Source organism: Caloenas nicobarica, chromosome 1, assembly GCF_036013445.1.
Source record: "Caloenas nicobarica isolate bCalNic1 chromosome 1, bCalNic1.hap1, whole genome shotgun sequence".
NCBI lineage: Eukaryota > Metazoa > Chordata > Aves > Columbiformes > Columbidae > Caloenas > Caloenas nicobarica.
The window spans coordinates 2,403,356-2,424,020 of record NC_088245.1 but is presented as its reverse complement, the minus strand read 5'-3'; the positions used below and the strand labels follow the sequence as shown (position 1 = coordinate 2,424,020).

The 20,665-nt window shown below is 47.1% G+C and overlaps 1 protein-coding gene across 1 annotated transcript in view; it reads left to right on the top strand.

Annotated features, from left to right (window-relative positions):
• Positions 1 to 20,665, top strand: part of EXOC4 (exocyst complex component 4) — a 415,407-nt gene that overhangs the window by 368,752 nt on the left and 25,990 nt on the right. Inside the window, exons 15-17 of the mRNA XM_065640979.1 lie at positions 8,887 to 9,028; positions 11,684 to 11,862; positions 14,012 to 14,171. Coding sequence (XP_065497051.1) covers positions 8,887 to 9,028; positions 11,684 to 11,862; positions 14,012 to 14,171 — 481 coding nt within the window. The remainder of the gene's footprint in view (positions 1 to 8,886; positions 9,029 to 11,683; positions 11,863 to 14,011; positions 14,172 to 20,665) is intronic.

Here is a 20,665-nt window from a genome sequence, read left to right as displayed (position 1 = left end):
CTAAGTTGCTTCTGAGTTAATAGAATCCAGCTCAAGAAATAATATTTCTGAGAGGGGTAGGAAGAGGAAAGTTACATTATAAATTACTGAAAACAGCAAGATTTAATACAGGGGAGTTTTCATAGTTGAGAAGCGCTGGAACAGCAAACCCTGGGCTTTCCAAAGAGATCCTTCCATGTTGAAAGTCTTCAACTGTGGTAGCTCTGCTGCTCTTCGCTGCACCTGCACAATTTCCCTTCCTTCAGTGAAAAAAACCCTGCTTTTCAGAATTTTCGTAAATGAACCAAAAGGTGTTGGGTTTTTTTCGAGCCTTTTCCAGCCTCGAATGCAAAGTGCGTAAAGTGTTGAGGCACCAAACCTTCCCATGAGTTTTCGTACGATGGAGGTAGAACGTCCCACCACACTTTTTGTCCTGCCCCTCTAGCTCAGGGACACCTTTTTTTTTCCCTTCTGATAATCCCTTTCCAGAGGCTGCACATTGGCAGAAAGTAATGGAAAACACACCACTTTTAGAGGAGTTATTGCCTTTTTAAAAGTGCTGATTTTCTTATGAAATTTATGCCTGCCAGCAGAGGCAGACGAGGAGCTCCACAGGCAGCTCTAACGAGACAATTCATTAACTAGCAAGTGTACATATGCCATAAAAAACATTAATTCACAAAATGAAAAACTAATAGAGTGTTTAGCCTGTTCTTTATCACCGGTGACAGTCTATGCTCTCCTCATCATTAGTGTTTACTGAACTGATGGGGACCGCAGCCTGGCCCACTTATCACCACTCATCGCAAATGAGGTCGTGATGCTTTTTTTCCAGCACAGCTGCCTCGTCCCCTCTCCTGCACTTGAATTTTAACATGGGGCGAAGGTCAGAGAGACATGGAAGGAAGATCTCAGTGCCAGCCTTCAGTTTCGTCTTGTTTCTCACAGGTTTTAGGCACAAGTTCTTCTTTCGCCATCCACGTCAGAACCTCAAGGAGGTCATAGCATGGAGGGTGTTGGTCTCTCCTCCCAAGGAACAAGTGATAGGATGAGAGGAAACAGCCTCAAGTTGCACCAGGGCAGGTTTAGGTTGGACATTGGGGACAATTTCTTCACCAAAAGAGTTTTCAGGCTTTGGAACAGGCTGCCCAGGGCAGTGGTGGAGTCACCATCCCTGGAGGTGTTTAAAAGACACAGCGATGAGGTTCTTAGGGACACGGTTTAGTACCACAGTTGGGTTAATGGTTGGATTCTATGATCTTGAGGGTCTTTTCCAACCAAAACGATTCTCTGATCTGCAAGGGAAAAATCCCTTCCTTAAGTATCTTCCCCTACAGTCCTGGTTGCCTCTACTAGAGAACAGGATTCATTAGTAAAAATTTGCTATGAGTAATATTAATGAGAAGCTCTCCCTGAGCTTGCTTTCCTCTTTACGTCTCCTTGTCCTTTAAGTGTTGGCATAACTTTGCCACTTCAGCACCGGTGAGTGGTTTTGCCATTGACCCCAGTAAAAGGTGAGCCAGACCAGTGCTGAGTATTTAGCTAATTCCATCCTCCCATCTCTTGTTTGAACAGTCCCAACCTCTTAAAGTATGCCCTTTCTTGGTATTTGTTTTGTTTTAGCAAGAATCTCTGTTCTCTCTCGTGTTTCTCTGTCAATCGATATGTTCAGCCGTGTGCTCAGCCGGCGTGTGAGTGGTAAATGTTGTCCACATCTCAGAGTTTTGCAGAGGTCGGGGTCAAGGAGGAGGGTTGTGGCCATCGCATGGGAGACTGGGCTTGGCTTAGGTAGGTGCTGACTATCGTCACCTCTGCTCATTGGCTCCCGAACTTGTCTGTAGTGAGAAGTGCCTGTAGAAACAAGCGTCTGTAGAGACAAGCTCGTCTTGGTGTCAAGAGTTGATCTCACCCATCGTTGTGGAAGTGAAGATCAGAGCACCGGTGTGCAAGGCCACCGGCCTGGCCATCTGCATGGGCTAGAGAACGGCCTTTCTTTTTGGAGCCTATGTGAAGAAGATGGCTGAAAAATCAAAATGTTACATGCCAGATTGGACTAGATGACCTTTAAAGGTCAGTTCCAATGCAGATCGTTCTATGACTATGATCTTGGAAGTCTTGGGAGATGTCATTGCTCTTACTTATTTTTTTCCTCTATATTTAAAATCTATAAAGAGAACAATTTAGGTAAAAAGGAGCAATGCAGCAATACCTGCATAAATATTTTGAGTATTCAGCCATATCTAAGAGGCCCAAAGGTTGACACTTCTGACAAGGAAGAGGGAGGATGTCAAACCCAAAATCATGCTTTGGTTCCTGAATTCCTGTAGTTCTGAAATGAATCTCACAAACTTTGGGAGGGTCAAAATCCAGTTCCAGATTTTATGGCTCGTTCCAGGCCTTTTCTATAAAGCTGCAGCTCTGAGACCCCCAAGCAGACCAATTTAGAGGTAGGCAGTGAGTGATCTGTGCCTCAGAGCTTCAAATAATATTCCTGCAGCCAGAAACCGGTCCAAGTGGCCATATGGGTTGCATATAGTTGTTGTTGTTCATTATTTCTCGAGCACCACAGGTGTGCAGAGCACTTTGCAAGAGGATAAAAAGAGAAGGCCCCTGCTCCTCGGAGAGCTTACACTCTAAATTAGATGGAGACAGCATCTCGAAAGCGATAAGGGATCAAAGCGGGAGGAAAGATGTGTAACCACAAAAAAGAAAAGTGGCTTGAGAGCCCCTGGTAATTATTCCCACGGAGAGAAAATCATTTGAGTTGATTGGCTTTGTCTGGTTCTCTTTGGTTATTTAGGCTTTTTAATCTCCAGCAAGTTCTAGCGCAAGTCCCAGCTCCTGCGGCCGAACGCAGCCGTCCTCATACAGTTATGTGGAGGAGATGCCCCATGCGACTTGTGTCACCTTTCGGTGGGGCTGTGGGCATCTCAGCAACGTTCCTGGCCCCCCACAATGCCCTTGCTCCCCAGCATCACCACAGCAGCAGCTTTTCTTCACCCAGCTCTGGCCCAGATTGACAGACCATGGCTTAAGAGATGTGGTTTTTTAATGGTGACATATTTACAAAAATATTACCTTCATGGTGCTGTTTGGCTTCACGTGGCAGAGGTCTCCTGGTAGATGTCTTCCTTCAGAAATCTCGCCAAAATAAGTCCTTCATGTTGCATCTGATGTGCATGCTGTACTGCCATACTGTATCTCCATTAAAAAACCCCACATAATCACATATCTAATTCTTCCCAACCTCACCCAATAGTTTTTCCTTCAAATAACCAGATATTCTTTCTTGGTGGTGTTAGAGTAGCGTTTTTGTCTCCCTGTGGCATCATCCCCTCGTGATGCTAAAAGCCGTAGGAGCAGGAGATGTGGAGAGCTCAGAGTCAGCTTGAATGGCAGTAACGAGTAAAAAAAAAATAAAACACTTTATTCAGGTTTTACATGCTGGGAACTAAAGCATAAAAAGAGAAGGTAGAGCACGAGGTTCCCCAGAAAAGTCTCCAGCAGAGAGAAGAGTTAACCCAGAGTTTCTAAAGGCATAGCCCAGCACATAACCTGTAAAAAAAATCCTTTTCCGTGTGTGTATTTGCAAGTATTTTGGAGTTTCCTCTTCTGGAAAGGAAGGGAGTAAAGAAATTAAAATTTTAAAACCTGTGAACTGGTTCCTAATGTTACCTGTGGGGCACAGCGAGCGTTTCATACCCCATCTCTTTTCCAAACAAGATGTTTTTTCTTTTCCCCAACGGAGTTGTAAAATTTCTCTGCGAGCCTTTTCCCTTTCCCCTGTAAAGCAAATGCGTGTGGTGCCATGTAAAGCCTGAGCATGCAGAAGGTTTATTTCTCAAGTTCGAGTTGCACCGGAGCCGAGGCAGAGCCCGTAACCTTAGATTGATCTTTTTCTCCTTGCACTGTTAAATCATTCAACTCCATTAGCAGTCGCTCTGCTCAAGCAGGGAGCGGGCAGGACGCGCTATTGTAGACCTTGACTGGTTACAGAGGTTTGTTTATGGGCAACGCGGCGGGTTTTGTTTAATATTCCACGGGTCTGATAATTTACATCCATCGATTTCCAAGGCACGATCTGTCAAGAGGCACCAGCGTTGCATTGAAATGTAAAATGATTGAAATCATCAGTGACAACAAGCGTGTTAAGTTTATTTTTCTCAGGTTTGCTGGAATGAAATGTCCCTTATCCTTGGAGGGAAATATCTTGGCTGTGCTTACAGCAAGCTAGAAGAAATCCCAAACAAACCCATAACTGTTATCTGGCATCATGGAAAGATCATAGAATAGTTTGGGTTGAAGGGCCCTTCCCAGCTCCCCCAGTGCCCCCCCTGCCATGAGCAGGGACATCTGCACCAGCTCCGGTTGCTCAGAGCCCCGTCCAGCCTGGCCTGGGATGTCTCCAGGGATGGTTCATCCACCACCTCTCTGGCCAACCTGGGCCAGGCTCTCACCACCCTCAGGGCCAACAATTTCTTCCTCATGTCCAGCCTGAATTTCCACTCTTTCGGTTTAAAACCGTTGCCCCTCATTTTATCGCAACAGGCCCTGCCCAAAAGTCTGTCCCCATCTTTCTTCTTGGCCCCTTTTAGGTCTGGAAAAGCCACACTAAGGTCTCCCCGGAGCTTCTGTTCTCCAGCCGAACAGCCCAACTCTCCCAGCCTGTCCTCCCAGCAGAGCTGTTCCAGCCTCGGATCATTGCTGGGGCTCCTCTGGCCCCTCTCCAGCAGGTCCATGTGTGTCCTGTGCTGGGGACCCAGAGCTGGCCCAGCACTGCAGGGGGGTCTCACAGAGCGGGGCAGAGGGGCAGGATCCCCTCCATCCACCTGCTGCCCACGCTGCTGGTGACACAGCCCAAGATACGGTTGGTTTCTGGGCTGCAAGCGCACGTTCCCGGCTCATGTTCCATCTTTCACCCCCCAGCATCCCAAGTCCTTCTCCTGGGGGCTGCTCCCCATCCCTCCATCCCCAGCCTGGGTTGATACCGGGAATCACCTTCACCCAGGTGCAGGACCTTGCACTTGGAGATCACTTAAGGTAAATGAATTTCATCTGTTTCGGCTACAAGATGATAAGGGCTGACGGAGCAAGGTGTTGGCTACTCCTTACCCATCCATTTTTTATTGGCCAGAAACGCTCATGTTTAACTTGGTGTAAATGGGTTATGAAGGAAGAGGAGGGTAAGAAGTGGATGGCTGCTGATCTGCTAGTTTGCTTTTCCAGGATTTCAGTTTAAGACCTGAGGGAACAGCAGGAAGATGTGCCAGGGGAGGGTCCGTTGGACATGAGGAAAAGGTTCTTCCCCCAGAGGTGCTGGACACTGGAACAGGCTCCCCAGGGAGGTGTCCCGGCCCCAACCTGACAGTGTTCAAGAAGAGACTGGACAACGTCCTCAGACACACGGTGTGAATTTTGGGGTTTTCCTACACAGGGAAATGAGTTGGACCCGATGATCCTATGGGTTCCTTCCAACTCAGGACATTCTATATCTCCCTCTTTAAACAGAGAGCTCAGAGTGTGCTCTAGTGGGTTGAATGTCCATGCAGTGCAGGGTCACCCTTTGCCCAAAGGACTGACCAACTCCAAAGCCAGCTCCAAATTCCATTTTTTATTCAATGTCCCTTAATAATTTAGACTCTGCTTATTTTTTGCTGCTACAGCTCCTTCTGTGGGTTCGTGTTGCCAAGGATGATGGAGTAAAACTGCCTTGAGTGAGACTTAAAGAAATGGGATTTCCTCGTTGGCTGTGAAATGGTCCTTTCTGGATGCCTGAAGAAGGAGAAAGGAAAATTGATGGGCTCTGAAAGGCTTCCTTTGGTCTCAAAAAGCAAAAGTACACTTGAGTGTCCTCATTGTGCATGGGAAAAATTGCTCATCATCCCCCAAGCCAGCACCAAACACTCCTCCCCACCGCGGGGGCTCTGAGCACCCAGAAAGGACTTCAGGGCTCTGGCTTTAAATAAGGAGCAGATTGTCGCCGTCTCCCTCCTCCTCTTATCTCCACTGACAAATATAAGTACAGCTTCACTTAAATTGCTGTAAATGAATTCTGGAGGGTAGAAAAATGGTGCGTGTATCTCTCCGCTGCAGAAATTAGCTGACTCTTGCATTTCGGATGATGGGTACATCCATCTCGGCTGCTTGCAGGGAGGCATCGCCGGAGCGAGCTGGCACAATTGAACGCGAGGCTGCAGCCCCGGCACTGCTAAAATATGGGGTTTTTTTCCTCCTTAATAAAAGTGAGGCTTCCTGCTTTCTACTGTGACCAAATAAGCACCTCCAGACCTGCGTGATCTAAAAGCCCTGTCACCCTCCAGGGAAACAAATGTCACTTGGAGGTGTCGGAGCTGAAGGGTGGGTGGCAGCTGGACAAACAGCTCTTCCAAAATCACTTTCCCAGCATCACCTCGTAACACCGTTATCTGGAAATTAGAGGCTGGGTAAATAAACCCGTCTCCCCCTCGCTGATAATTTCATTTTCTTTGTGGGAGAGATCTCAGTGAACAGAGAGAGGCTTGGAGACGTGTCGGGGTGTGCAAGGAGCATCCTCGTTATTCCCATTCCCTCTTTATTTCTCTTTTATACTCCAGGCCAATTAATTATTTTCAGCAGTATTTGCCAGGCTCTGAATTTCTCTACCATATCTCTCCATTAAAAAGAAACTTCATAAATATTATGGTGATCGGAGGAGTTGCAGAAGGAGGTGATTTCCAGGAGCCGTGTTTTATTTTACATGGGCAGTTTTCTCTCTTATAATTCACAGTACATTTAGATGCATAATTAGGCATTTCGCTGTGTACAAGCTTTTCCTTTTGCTTTGTTGCACTCCTTTAATTGTACAGTTCTATCTGGTATATTTACCTCTGTTTCCATTTGTTTTGCACGAAGTAGATTTGGGCTTTTTATCTCCTCATTTTATTTTTTTTTTTCAGAGTGGATCTGAAGGTGTTTTTAGTTTTAGGAGCGAATCCAAAGCTCTGTGTAGGTTCATCTTTCAAAGCAGGTCCTTGGCTGTACAAACAGTGGCAAGTGACATTTACTTAATCAGTCTCCATCAAAATGAAAGTTTCTTGTCAACAGTTCCTTGGTGATGTACAAACCCTTTCTGTGCTGAGGTGCATTGGTGTGTGGTTAAGTGTTTATCGCATAAGGAACATTAGTGCAAGAAGAGAGAAGATGTTTTCAAAGCCATATTAACTGAAAGTAGAAGGAGTAGAGAGATGTCGGGCATTGGAACCAGCTGCCCAGGGCAGTGGTGGACTCACCATCCCTGGAGAGGTTTAAAAGACACGTAGATGAGGTTCCCAGGGACATGTTTTAGAGGTGGACTTGGCAGTGTTGGGTTATGGTTGGACTCGTCATCTTAAGGGTCTTTTCCAATCTAAATGATTCTATACAGGCTGAGAGGGTTGGGCTGTTCAGCCTGGAGAAGAGAAGCTCCAGGGAGACCTTAGTGTGGCCTTTCCGGACTTAAAGAGTTCAATAAGAAAGATGGGGACAGATATTTCAGCAGGGCCTGCTGAGATAGGACAAGGGGTGATGGTTTTAAGCTAAAGGAGGGAGATTCAGGCTGGACATGAGGAAGAAATTGTTGGCCCTGAGGGTGGTGAGAGCCTGGCCCAGGTTGGCCAGAGAGGTGGTGGATGAACCATCCCTGGAGACATCCCAGGCCAGGCTGGACGGGGCTCTGAGCAACCTGAGCTGGTGCAGATGTCCCTACTCATGGTGAAGATGTGGGACTGGGGGAGCTTGGAAGGTCCCTTCCAATCTGAACTAGTCTATGACGAGCAATGCCAGGGATGGAGAACTCCGTAAGGTAAAGAATAATGTTTGAACCAAATATAAAACATCACTGAGTAAGTTTAGGCTGGAAATTTGATCCCAAACTTTAGCTTCACTGTTAGAGAAGTGAGGTTTCGAAGCAGCCAGCAAGGGCAGAAATCTAAACAGTTTTACTGTGGCACACAAGTTTATACTCAAGACCGTGGGACACAAGGGCTTGTGGGGACTGGACTTGATGATCCAGAAGATCCCTTGCAATCCCATTATTTCATTCAAGTGGAAGTTTTCTAAGCTGATTTCAAACATTGCTAATCATCCGATGCAGGAAGTCGTTTCTAAAGTGCTGCTTGAACAAGGACTTGAACTCAGATATTTGGGGTACTCTTCCTCTAATTAGGGCAGAATATGCAATAACAGCATGTTACTCTCATTAGTGAAGCTACTTCTTTAGCTCGAGTGGCGGCGATTTGTGTTGCAGGGGAGAAGGTCCAGGGTTCAGGCACTGTGAGAATATATAAAGGATGACGGCTGCGGAGTTATTGACACTTCTCCAAGAGATGATGCTCTTGTGGTTGGGATAAACTCAAGCTGGTTTTTTAAAGAGGTCTCAGTGTGGTGGAAACAGTTGGTCCAGGACCAACTCATACCTGTTGCCTGCTTTTTAATTGCTTTACTGCCTAATAACCGTGCTTTATTAACAAGAATGAAGAAAGCCTCCTTGATGCCTCTGAAGGGGTGGGGACAGGCAAAGAAGTTTAAGATGACCAAAAAGGAGCATCGTTCCTGTCGCTGCCGTGCTGTGGGTCCCGAGCAGCAATTTTCTAACTCCAAGCAGGGCAAGATAAATATTCCACGATTTTGCAGCTACAGAAATACTCATCACAGAGCACTATCTTCCCAAGCAAATGCTTTCTGGTGGTTGATTAAACCGCTCAGATTCACTTTGGAGCTTAATCAGTTGCAGAAGCAGTTTGTTGCTTCGTACACTCCCGAATTATTGCTCAGCCAAAGGAGGGAGAGAATACATGTGTTGAGGATGGAAGCAGACAAGATGCTGTGGTTGCTAAAGCTGAGCAGTATTGGTGAAGTAAATCATAAATTTATGCTGTTTTCTTTTCCTAGCCATGTCTCCTGGCCAGGACAGCCATGCCGGTATGGAACACCTTCCCGCATCCGAACAGATCCTGCAAACCCTGAGTGAGCTGGCCAGGTCTTTTCAAGAGATGGCTGATCGCTGCCTGCTGGTTCTGCATCTGGAAGTCAGGTAGAAGCCTTGAATTCATGGATTTTGGGTCAGCTTGGGAGGTTCTAGGTTAAGGTTGTGCCCAGGGCACATATTAGGGCACCCGAGACAGATACACTTGCCTGGTGTAGCATCGAAGCTCAGTCCAGAAATGCCAGATCTCCCATCACCATGGATGGGCAAACGTGGGATGGAGGCAGGATACTGAAAGTGGAATTTCCCAGGGAGGTCTGTGTTTTATGTGTCAGAGACTAGGAAAAATGGGTTTTCAGGGGCTTTATCCTTAGAAAATTGCACAATGATGTTTTAATAGTCTAACAGGCGTCTGCATATTTATTAGCCACGGCGCTTTGGAGCTTTTCTTACTACATTTTCAAATAGTAACAGGAGCTGGGAGACCAGCTGGAATTTTTTTTAAAGGGATGGATAATTTTATGATGTCTCTGACTTCACATGCAAAGATCAAAGGCAGCAAATCCCTTTCTTCAGGCTGCCAGCTGCCCACTCTGGGGCTGGGAAGACGTTTTTCCCTTATACACTGTATCAGCCAGGTGTATTTTCATTGCTTCCCTTTTCTCTGAAGCATCAAATATAAGTGGATGTCAGAGACGGGCAATGAGACTTGATGGACCATCAGTTTGTTCTGCTGTGACACATCCTGAGCCATATTGTGTCCTTGTGTACATTGGCAGAGCTCTGATGAAGTCAGTACGTAGCTTTAAAAAAAAAAAATATGCATTAGTTATTGTCAGCAGCCTTTCAACCTGCTATCCATCATCTGCTGGCCACTTGATTGCAGGCCAGATGAGCTGGGGCTTGAAGGATTCGAGGAAAAGATTGTTAAGGTATGGAAATGGAGCAGCTTTCCAGCTGCGGTGTAATGGGAGGTGATGCCTGAGCTAACCCGGACTTGTGGATTTAGCACCAGCTTAAATGGGTTTCTGGCCTCAGCCCTCTGTGGTTTTCCATCACACTTGGGTTAAGCAGAAATAAGTGCAAATGTAATTCAGGAAAAAAAAAAAATTGCTGTCATTTTAGAGCAGACCATCGCCCACCTCCTCGAGCAACACGAGCCCCAGTTTGATGTTGTAAATACACCAAAGCGTGTTGCTCTGTGCAGTGAGGAGAAAGAATTGAGAAAAAGAGATGCGAACAGCCAGGAAAATCCCCAGCGAGGTGGGAGCTTCCACATATTCATCACTCTGCATTCGCAACCACCTGCAGTAACAGAAAAATCCCAGTCCCTGATGTCTGTTACTAGCAGGTTTCTCTGTGACTCCTACACGAGCTCCCCAGATTTGTGCCATTTCCAACATCTATTCATTCACAGAGACCCTGTGCTTTAAACACGTACTCACAGCACGTTTGTAAAGAATCTTGGAATTTACCAGCCTCTTGCTGTGGCAGGTGCAGTCTAAGAAAACCCCAGTGAACAGCAAAGCAGATTCGACATGACACAATTATCCCCTCATCTTCCTCCTCGTTTAGGGGCCCCGTTCGTTCACAGCTTTGCCAGATGCAGGTTGGCACCAGCTCGGTGTTGACTTCTCCCCTTCCAGCACCGTGTGGGCATGACCTGAGGACAGCGGTCACTGAGAACCTGCTCCTTGGGTTTATATCTGCTTCCTTAAAGGAAAATATGTTGGAGCATTCAGATCATGGAGTTCCGCGCCCAGTTTTGGGCACCCCACTTTAAGAAGGACAAGGAATTATTGGGATGATGTAGGTCAGATCTGTTAATGAAGTGTCCTTCGTATTCACCTCTCAAGGTGGGACAATGACATGTCAAGAGGATGACGTGTTTAATACAGACATAACCACCCATTTCTTAGAATTACTGTTATTTTTTCCTCATATCCAACCTCAGCCTCCCCTGGCACAACTTGAGGCCGTTTCCTCTGGTCCTGCCGCTTGTTCCTGGGGAGCAGAGCCCGACCCCCCCTGGCTCCAAGCTCCTTTCAGGCAGGTCAGAGATCAGAAGGTCTCCCCTCAGCTCCTGTTCTCCAGCTGAACCCCCAGCTCCCTCAGCCGCTCCCATCACACTTGTGCTCCAGCCCCTTCCCCAGCTCCGTTCCCTTCTCCCAACTCGCTCCAGCACCTCAAGGCCTTTCTTGAGCCCTGAGGTGATTTTGGTGTCCCTGGCGCCGCCATTTTGTGTGTGAGGTGATCTCGCCACCCCTGGGGCCGCCATTTTGAGCCCTGAGCTGCGGGGCCCCAAACTGCCCCCAGGACTGGAGGTTTGGCCTCCCCAGTGCCCAGCACAGGCCGGTCACTGCCCTGGGCCTGCTGGCCACACCAGTGCTGGCACCAGCCAGGATGCTGGTGGCCTCTTGGCCACCTGGGCACACGCTGGCTCATGTTCAGCCGCTGGCACCAACACCCCAGGTCCTTTTCCGTGGGCACTTTCCAGCCGCTCTTCCCCGATCCTGCAGCGTTCATGGGGTTGTTGTGACCCAAGTGCAGGACCCGGCACTTGGCCTTGTTCAGCCTCAGACAATTGGCCTCAGCCCATTGATCCAGCCGGGCCAGATCCCTCTGTAGAGCCTCCTTCCCTCAAGATCAACACTCCCAACCAGCTTGATGTCATCTGCAAACTCACTAAAGGTGCACTCGATCCCTTCATCCAGATCAAAAACAAAGATATTTTTGCATTGTAACATCTCTCCTCTCTCGCAGAGTTCATTGCTTCCACTACCTGATCCCGCTGGCCAAACAAGGCAACTACGCCATCGTTGCCAACGTGGAGAGCATGGACTACGACCCCCTCGTCGTCCGGCTCAATAAGGACATCAGTGCTATCGAGGAGGCCATGAGCGCCAGCCTCCAGCAGCACAAGTTCCAGTACATCTTTGAAGGTCAGCCATTCAAGTTTGGTTAAGTTGGTTCTTACAAAATGATTTTTTTATTCTCATCCCAAAACTCAACACTATTCTTCTGGGGGGTAAGGCAGCCTGTGGTACTGTTGCCACCTACAGCAGATTGATAAGCGAGACCCATAGAAACATGGGCTACGCAAAAACCCTGTTGCCTCCGCACCATTTCTGAGTGTATCTGGCTGAGTAGGAGCATCAGGCCCGTGCTGAGGAGGAAAGCAGTAAGTCTATGTACGTGCAGGACAGTTTTTCCTCGGGAAGCCATAGGGCATGTGTATATATTACAAGCACATCTCTGTTACGGAGCAGTTCCTATCCAAAGTGTAGCCATCCCACTTCTAAAATTAAATTTAGAGAACATTAGCTCTTCTGATGTCTCATCTGTCGTGATTACTTTGGAAAATATAAATCACATCTTGGTTCATCTCCCCTCTATTTATTTGTGGCGCTGACGCACAGCGCTTTTGCCTGCGCACCAGGATACATGACCTGCTCTGTGGTCATTGTTCAAAGTCAGAAGAAGGTGGGGACTGGAGATGCACTCGTTGCCCAGTACAATAAGTCAGCAGGGATGAAGGTTTCCCAGCCTGGCTACCCTTAGTTTGGCCACTATTAACTGGTCCTACATAAGGCTTTCAGTATCTGCATACTTTCCCCCTATATCCATGTAGCTCCTGGTGGAGCATTTTTTAATCAGAAGTTTTCTGAGCTGTGTGAATCCATGGCAAACGGAGTGATCACCTTCACAACTACCTGAAAGAAGGTTGTCGCATGGAGGGTGTTGGTCTCTTTTCCCAAGGAACAAGCGACAGGAGAAGAGGAAAGGGCCTCAAGTTGAGCCAAGGAAGGTTTAGGTTGGATATTAGGAAAAATTTCTTCATGGAGAGGGTTGTCAGGCATTGGAACAGGCTGCCCAGGGCAGTGGTGGAGTCACCGTCCCTGGAGGGGTTGAACAGACACGGAGATGAGGTTCTCAGGGACATGGGGTAGTGCCAGGGCTGGGGTAACGGTTGGACTTGATCTTGAGGGTCTCTTCAACCAAAATGATTCTGTGATTCCACATTGTAGAGCTCCCCTTACAGCTCAGGTTTACCATCTCTGTTCGAGGAGAGTCAAATGGCTCCGCACAGAGCCATGGGGACCACTCGCATCTCCCTAAACCATGAGGTTGAAGTTCATACACAAGGTCTTCATGACATGCAGGCACCTCTTAAGCCCAGTTTTGGGATTTACAAATACCTCACGCTAGTTGTGTATACATGAACCTTTTTTCTTAATTCAGACTTCTAATTAGTATCTAGTCTTGTACAGATGTGTGTACTGTGTGAATTTGGCTGGGTTTTTGCTATTTGCAATGCAACGTGAATGGATGCGTCATTTTGGGGGTGGCTGTGACTTTTAGCAGCCGGTTATGTCCTTCAGTGGGAGAGGTAAGAAGGAGACGTCACTCAGACACAAGAAACTGCTCAAGACTGATCAGAGAGAGGCTGCACATCAAGTGCACTGACATGTGGCTCATTTCTGCTCTTGCAGACCATGAGTTTACCAGGGAAAAGTACCACCCTTGGTAACATTAAAATGCTCTGATATCATTTTGTAGGACCAGCATTGGTCAGACAGAGAGAGGGACTGAAAGGGACATTACACAAAACCTGATTATAAACCTTGAAATGCCCCGGAAATATCAGTGGCTATAATTACGCAACTTCAAGTTTTTGTAGTGTTTAAGGGCCATTTTGTATTTTTACCAAAGAAGGAAACCTTGAGGAAAGTCCTCCAAAAATGCACAGGGAAGATATTTCTTCCCCTTGAGGGTGGTGAGACCCTGGCACAGGCTGCCTGGAGAAGCTGTGGATGCCCCATCCCTGGAAGTGTTCAAGACCAGCCTGGACGGGGCTCTGAGCAACCTGGTCTGGTGGAAGGTGTCCCTGCCCATGTCAGGGGGTTGGAACTCGATGATCTGTAAGGTCCCTTCCAACCCAAACCACTCTATGATTCTATGCTATGGAGGGCTGTTTCCACATACAGTCCAGTGTGTCTCGTGTTCTGGTTCACATGTACCACTTAACAGTGCTGATTCATGGGGTTTATGATGAATTATTGTCATTAAATGTCTTCCTCACCCGCGCAGGTTTGGGCCACCTGATTTCCTGCATTCTCATCAATGGCGCCCACTACTTCAAGCGTATCAGTGAATCTGGCATCAAGAAAATGTGTAGGAACATCTTCATCCTCCAGCAAAACCTGACAAACATCACCATGTCACGTGAGGCCGACCTGGACTTTGCAAGGTGAGCAGGAAGCCCCACGTTGTGTTCGTTATTGTTTTGATGTCCACATGTACAGAGATAGCTCCTTCCAAAAGTTTCACCGTTTGTGCTTGCAACTGTATGGATATCAAGTTAAAACCGTAGAAATGTTGATCGTAAAACGTTAATCCTAATATTCAGTTTCCCTCTTGTTGAGCAACATTCAGAGCAACACGGGTCACTTGAGCTCAGCATGAGCTTGAGCATCACTTGAGCTCAAAGTGCAGGTCCCACCAAACCATCTGCGCTTGGGGCTTCTTGTTGGTTTGCTTCTCTTGAAACCAAAACCCAGGCAAGGAGAAGCTTCTAGGTAGAGGTCTTGTGTGGAATTTAAACTGGATGAACCTGGGGCCTGGATTCATGCCCAGATAAGTAATACGTTGATTTGTTGAAGGCTTAAACTTGGATCAATTCCCAGGAACAGTGTGTGTGAACCTCAGGGGTGCCAAATGCTGTCTGCCTTCAAGTTCTGTTGCTCTCCCACTAGTAGTAATAGCAAAATAAAACCAAAACTGGACACGATAGATCCCCCGCAAGTTTCTCACCAATCTTGCTGCTTTATTCACTAAAGAGGGAGTATTTAAGGAGTTAGCAAATACTAAGTGGTACATGCAATGTAAGCAAATACTAAATTGCACATGGACCTGTACTGGCTAATCCTCTGTGGCAGTAGCTGGTTCAGCAACAGGCAGCTGAGCCTAAGAAACAGCCAAAGGAAGAGTCTGGAACTTGCAAATTAAGGCACGTAGATCAAATGACAGAGTTTTGCATGACACTCGGATATGACCCACCACAAACACTGGAAATAGTTGGTGTCATCATTTGGCCGTCGCTCTTGGAGGCTGAATTACGAGAGAAACATGATTCCCTCAGATGAGGGAGAGTAGGTATGACTGAGTGCCTCATTTACTTGGGCTCTCACATGGGGAATGATCTCATTATTGAATTAGTTTCTTCATAATAACATTGGCATGGAGAAGTTATAAATGCTGAGGCCTGGAGGAGGGGGAGAGAGAAAGATCCATTACTAACTCTTCAAGGAATAGAGTTCCCAAATTCAATCTTTCTTTTTTTTAATGATTTTTTTTTCCCGATCTGTTGAAATGTTAAATAAATCAGCCCAGTTTTTTGGCAGGCAGAACAAGCGCTTGAGCATGTGCTGACAGCAACTGGCACCCAAATAATGAAATGCTGACCAAGTGCTGCTGGAAGCCGGCACAGGGTTGAATATCTGTGGAGCTCCGACTCGTAGCTCTGCACAATTCGACGTGGAGTTTGAAGGGAAGGGTGAGGTGGGAATGTGTTCCCCACTCCCGATCTTGCTCGATGGGTGATACGCCAGAGCAGCAGTTTTCACAACGTCAAACCTGCTCTAGTTGAAGATGTCCCTGCTCATGGCAGGGGTTGGACTAGGTGAGCTTTGAAGGTCCTTTCCAACCCATACTTTTCTATGATTCTATAAAACACACATACACCAGATTTCTTCGTCTATGAGTTACGTGGCAAATAGATTTTCTCCTGCACCATTGGAGCTGCTGGGTATTATCATCAACAGCTGTGGAGCTCTACAGAGATACCTGAGCTTTCTGCGCAGCAGCATCAGCTGTTTTGTGGTACCCGGGATGCAGATTTCTTCCCATAATATACATTCAACAACATTTGTTTTTAGCTTTCATGACTGCCTCGCTTCCTTCTTTCATTCGGGGCAGATTTCTGTGATCTGGAGAGTATGTTTTATGCTTTTCTTCTTCAGATGACTCCTGAATGCTTATTATCCAGATTCTCCTTTTACATAAATGAGGCATCTCGTGCATCGCAACCCTGCCCTGCTCACCTGAATTTACAATTACCCAAGCAAGTTCTCATGTTACCCCAGGGACTCCAGTTACCGAGGTCTATTCAAACTATAAAATAAACATAACAGTTCACCCCCAGAAAGCATAAAATAATATCAATGTAGGATAAAAGTGATTTGTACTTCTGTGATATTGCTCATATAGGAATCCGTAAATGCTTTGCGCGGTAGCTAACTCTCAGTTTTGATTTTTTTAAAGATGAGAAACGGAGAGCAAGTGGTTATTTCATGTATGGGAGCAGTGGCAGAGCTGGTGGAGAAATACTGATTCTCTTCCTTCCCTGCTGCACCCCCTGGTAACTGGGGAAAATTCCCTCCCTGCCTCGCTTATCCAGGGACCTGCGTGACCGTAATGGGAGAAAATATTTCTGAAGTGGGTCTAACCCAGTGTGGGACTCTCTGCCCCATCTCTGGTCTTCGTAGGTATTTGCCCTCGTGCAAAATAATTCGATGTTTACCTTGATTTCTTTAAGGAACTTAATTAGAAGTCATGGGCTCCTTTGAACAGGGAAAGACAAAATACATGGTGTTTTTTGGGTGGGTTTGGGGGTGTTTTTTTCCCACACACAGAAAAATAGTTTCCCTTGGGCTTTTATGGAGCTCTTTGCCCTCCAGGTTTGATCTCAGCCTCATCTGAAGCCGACTGGTTCGTGCCTCCCCTGGACAGTCAGTTTGCTGCCCCCGTTGCTCCTTCATCCTCTTGATTTCTTTGTCTGTGAAAGTGTGAGACTCAGGGTTCAAGAGGCAATCAGCCATAATTAACTATTGGTGCGTCACTCCTTGTACATTAAGTTTTAATTATGGAGCAGGACTTGGGTGGTCCCTTTCTGAAAGTAAATGCATTTCAAGTTTGATGTGCTCAAGTTTACAGGAAAGACCGGACTATTTGAGAAAGGTCTTTCGACATTTTCCTGGCTGTCGTGCTTTTGATTCTGCATTTGGGTTTGGTTTTATTTTTCACTTTCGGTATGTTCTTCAAGGCTTTCTGTGGGCCTCAAGGAGCGCTGGGCATCCCCCTTCTTCTCCTAGGTAGCAGAAAACCCAACCAGGGAAGCCAGAGAGGGAAGATCTTTCTCCTCTGAAGCCAAAATCATGTAGAGGATTCGCAGCAAAAAATCTTAACCCATGTAACACTCACCGGTTCTGGTGAGGCTCCTGCTGTTAAAACCACATTTTTTCAAAAGATCTGTAACCTGCAGGATTTGCTGCTTTGGGAGCAGTACCATGGCAGGGGGAAAATGTCTTTCAGATGAGTTTTGCTTTTGAGATTCTCAGTTCAAGGTAGAGTGAGGTTGGGAAATTCTCTGCAGAGCATCACGAAGCAAAACCAGAGCATGTTTCCATTGGAAAAAAAAATAAATTGCCAAGTTCTGCGAGCTCGAGCAAGGAGTTTCTCCTCTGACAGGAGAAAGGGGAAGATAGGCCGGTTCTGACTGCTGAGGTGTCACAAAAGGTTTTGTAGCATTTGCTAAATTTCCTGCAAATATTAATAGGTTTTTCCCTTAAATGCATGTTCAGTATCTAGGCCAGCAGAAATGCAGTCAGTCGTTAGGGCATCCACTACTCTGTTAAAGAAAAAGCAGTATTTTCTTCCTGTGTGTAATACCTAGGCACACTGCAAAGTCTGGGACTGAGCGTGGGTTCTAAATACTTCCAAATTTTGGAAGTTTCCGATCGTGATTTAGTGTTATGCTGTTGGAGGGATAAAATTCACCTTCAAATTTGGATTCCAGATCAAGTCTTTTCCCTTCTGCCTCCTTTCTTACTCTCTCTCTGTCCCCACCCAAAATTCCACTGGCATCTTTATACAGAGATTTAATCAGAGGCAGAGTTAGGTTTCTACTACAAACTTATCCTTAAATAAAATATCGTTCGACTCTTAAATGTTCATTTTTCATTGAAAAAAAAAAAACACAAACTCCTTTCTCAGTCACACAGCAGTGATAAAATTGCCCCATTTTTGAAAGTTAATTGAGGTGGTTGCAAGGGGCAGGTAGAGACCAGTGATGAAATGTGAACATTTCATACAGCACAATGTCATTTTGACCTCTAAGTTAAAGGTTTTTAAGTGGTACTGCTCATCTGAAAGTGTCCTTCCTCCCTTAAAGGGTTTCCAGCATAGAGAACCAGAGGTGTCTGTAGACCTATGAGTTAGATCGGAGGTTTTCCTGCTGCTACCGTTCCAGTTAGGAGCTGCAAGGACCATTGTGGGATTAAATGATCCGAGGCTGGAACAGCTCTGCTGGGAGGACAGGCTGGGAGAGTTGGGCTGTTCAGCTGGAGAAGAGAAGCTCCGGGGAGACCTTACTGTGGCCTTTCTGGACTTAAAAGGGGCAAATAAGAAAGATGGGGACAGACTTTTGAGCAGGGCCTGTTGTGACAGGACAGGGGGTGATGGTTTTAAACTAAAGGAGGGAGATTCAGGCTGGACATGAGGAAGAAATTTCTTACAAGGAAGGTGGTGAGAGCCTGGCCCAGGTTGGCCAGAGAGGTGGTAGATGAAGCATCCCTGGAGACATCCCAGGCCAGGCTGGACGGGGCTCTGCGCAACCTGAGCTGGTGCAGATGTCCCTGCTCGTGGTGAAGATGTGGGACTGGATGAGGTTTAAGGTCCCTTCCAACCCAAAGCATCCTGTGATTCTGTGATTCTGTGTCTGTGTGGAGCCACACGGTGTGATGGGAAGGGTCTAGCGTGGGTTTGGGAAGCAGCGGATCTGTCTCAGCACCACATGAACGCTCCGGTTGTGATTGTAAGCTTGAGTGAATCACAGCAGCAAAGTGGATTTAGAGCCTCCAGGTTTAGCAGTAGCTCGGTCAGTGACTAGAAGCAGAAATGCCCTCATGCTACAATTTTCCAGTGTGAACAGGCCCGTTACTTTCAGCACAAACATCCATGGAGATGACAGGGTTGTCCCATCCAGCTCCGATTTTTGCGTGGGGGGAACTGGAAAACACCACTGGGACCAATCCCCGAACCACAGCAGTGGGATTTCAGAGGGTGTTTGATTTCAGAGCGCAGTTCTGGTTCGGGTGCTCGGCATTCAGGGCTCCTCTCCTGCTACGACTGGCAGGCAGGGGTTTTTTTGTTTGATTATAAAGGAGCAGGAGAGATTTGTGCCTCTTGCCTGTCCCAGGCAGGAGGAATAAGCAATAACTTGCTGCCATCTACTGGGTGCTGCGGAGGGAAGGGGGAGCTGATATGCATTAGAGATTCCTTAGACATCCCAGCGCTCTGAAATAAATCCTTTTCATTGCCAAATGTTATTTCTCTTTCTGATTCCATTCTTGGGAGATACAGAAGCAGCAGGTTGCGTTTGGTGCCTGGGTGCTCGGGTTGCCTGAGGACGGAGCTGGTCAATGGAAGCTGCTCTTGGTGCTTGACTTGTGCATGTTGAAGCCCAGATCCGATGGATCCTCACCTCGGTCTCCCTTCCTTCAGTGGCAAAGCGCTCTCCTGCTCTCAGGTGCCTCTGCAATGCTCCTGTGATGCTGCCTGTCTTCACTTGTGGTTCAGAACTGCATGAAAACCGTGTCTCAGGTGTTCTCTCTTGGGGCTGCACTCAAGCCAGGAGAAAACTTGGGACATTTAACATTATTCAGTTTGAATAAAACCCACATCAGTTGAGTAGAGAACTTGGGTACCAGGCGCTGTAACTCATGCACAGCACTTAGGACAGGAGTGTCAAACTCATCTTCACCGGGGGCCACATCAGCCTCGCAGTTGCCTTCAAAGGGCCAAATGTAATTTCAGGACTGTATAAGTGTAGGAGTACTTACATTTATACAGTCCTAAAATTACATTCACAGATTCACAGAGTGGTCAGGGTTGGAAGGGACCTCTGGAGATCACCCAGTCCAACCCACCTGCTCATCCAGGGTCACCAGAGCAGATCACACAGGAATGTGTCCAGGCGGGTTTGAATGTCTCCAGAGAAGGAGACTCCACAGCCTCTCTGGGCAGCCTGGTCCAGGCTCTGGCACCTCAAAGGAAAGAAGTTTCTCCTCATATTCAGATGGAACCTCCTGTGCTTCAGTCTGTGCCCGTTGCCCCTCATCCTGTCGTTGGGCACCACTGAACAGAGTCTGCTCCATCCTCTGACACCCACCCTGGAGATATTTATAACCACTGATGAGATCCCCTCTCAGCTTCTCTTCTCCAGCTGAACAGCCCCAGCTCTCTCAGTGTCTCCTCATCACAAAGATGCTCCAGTTCCCTCATCATCTTTGTGTCCCTCCACTGGACTCCCTCCAGTAATTCCTTGTCCTTCTTAAACTGGGGAGCCCAGAACTGGACACCGAACTCCAGATGTGGCCTCACCAGGGCAGAGCAGAGGGGGAGGAACAACCTCCCTCACCTGCTGGTCACACTTTTCCTAACGCACCCCAGGGACCATTGGCCTCTTGACCACAAGGGCACATTGGTGACTCGTGGTCATTCGGCCCTTTGAAGGCAACCGCAAGGCTGATGTGACCCCTGGTGAAAATGGGTTGGACACCACTGACTTAGAAGATGCAAAAGCAGCTGGAGCAGACCACGAGAAAGGACACTGCGGGTAAAATTGGCTTTGAACTGGGGTTGCATGTGCTGCAGATCTGCGCTTTCTTCCCTCCCTGTTGTTGG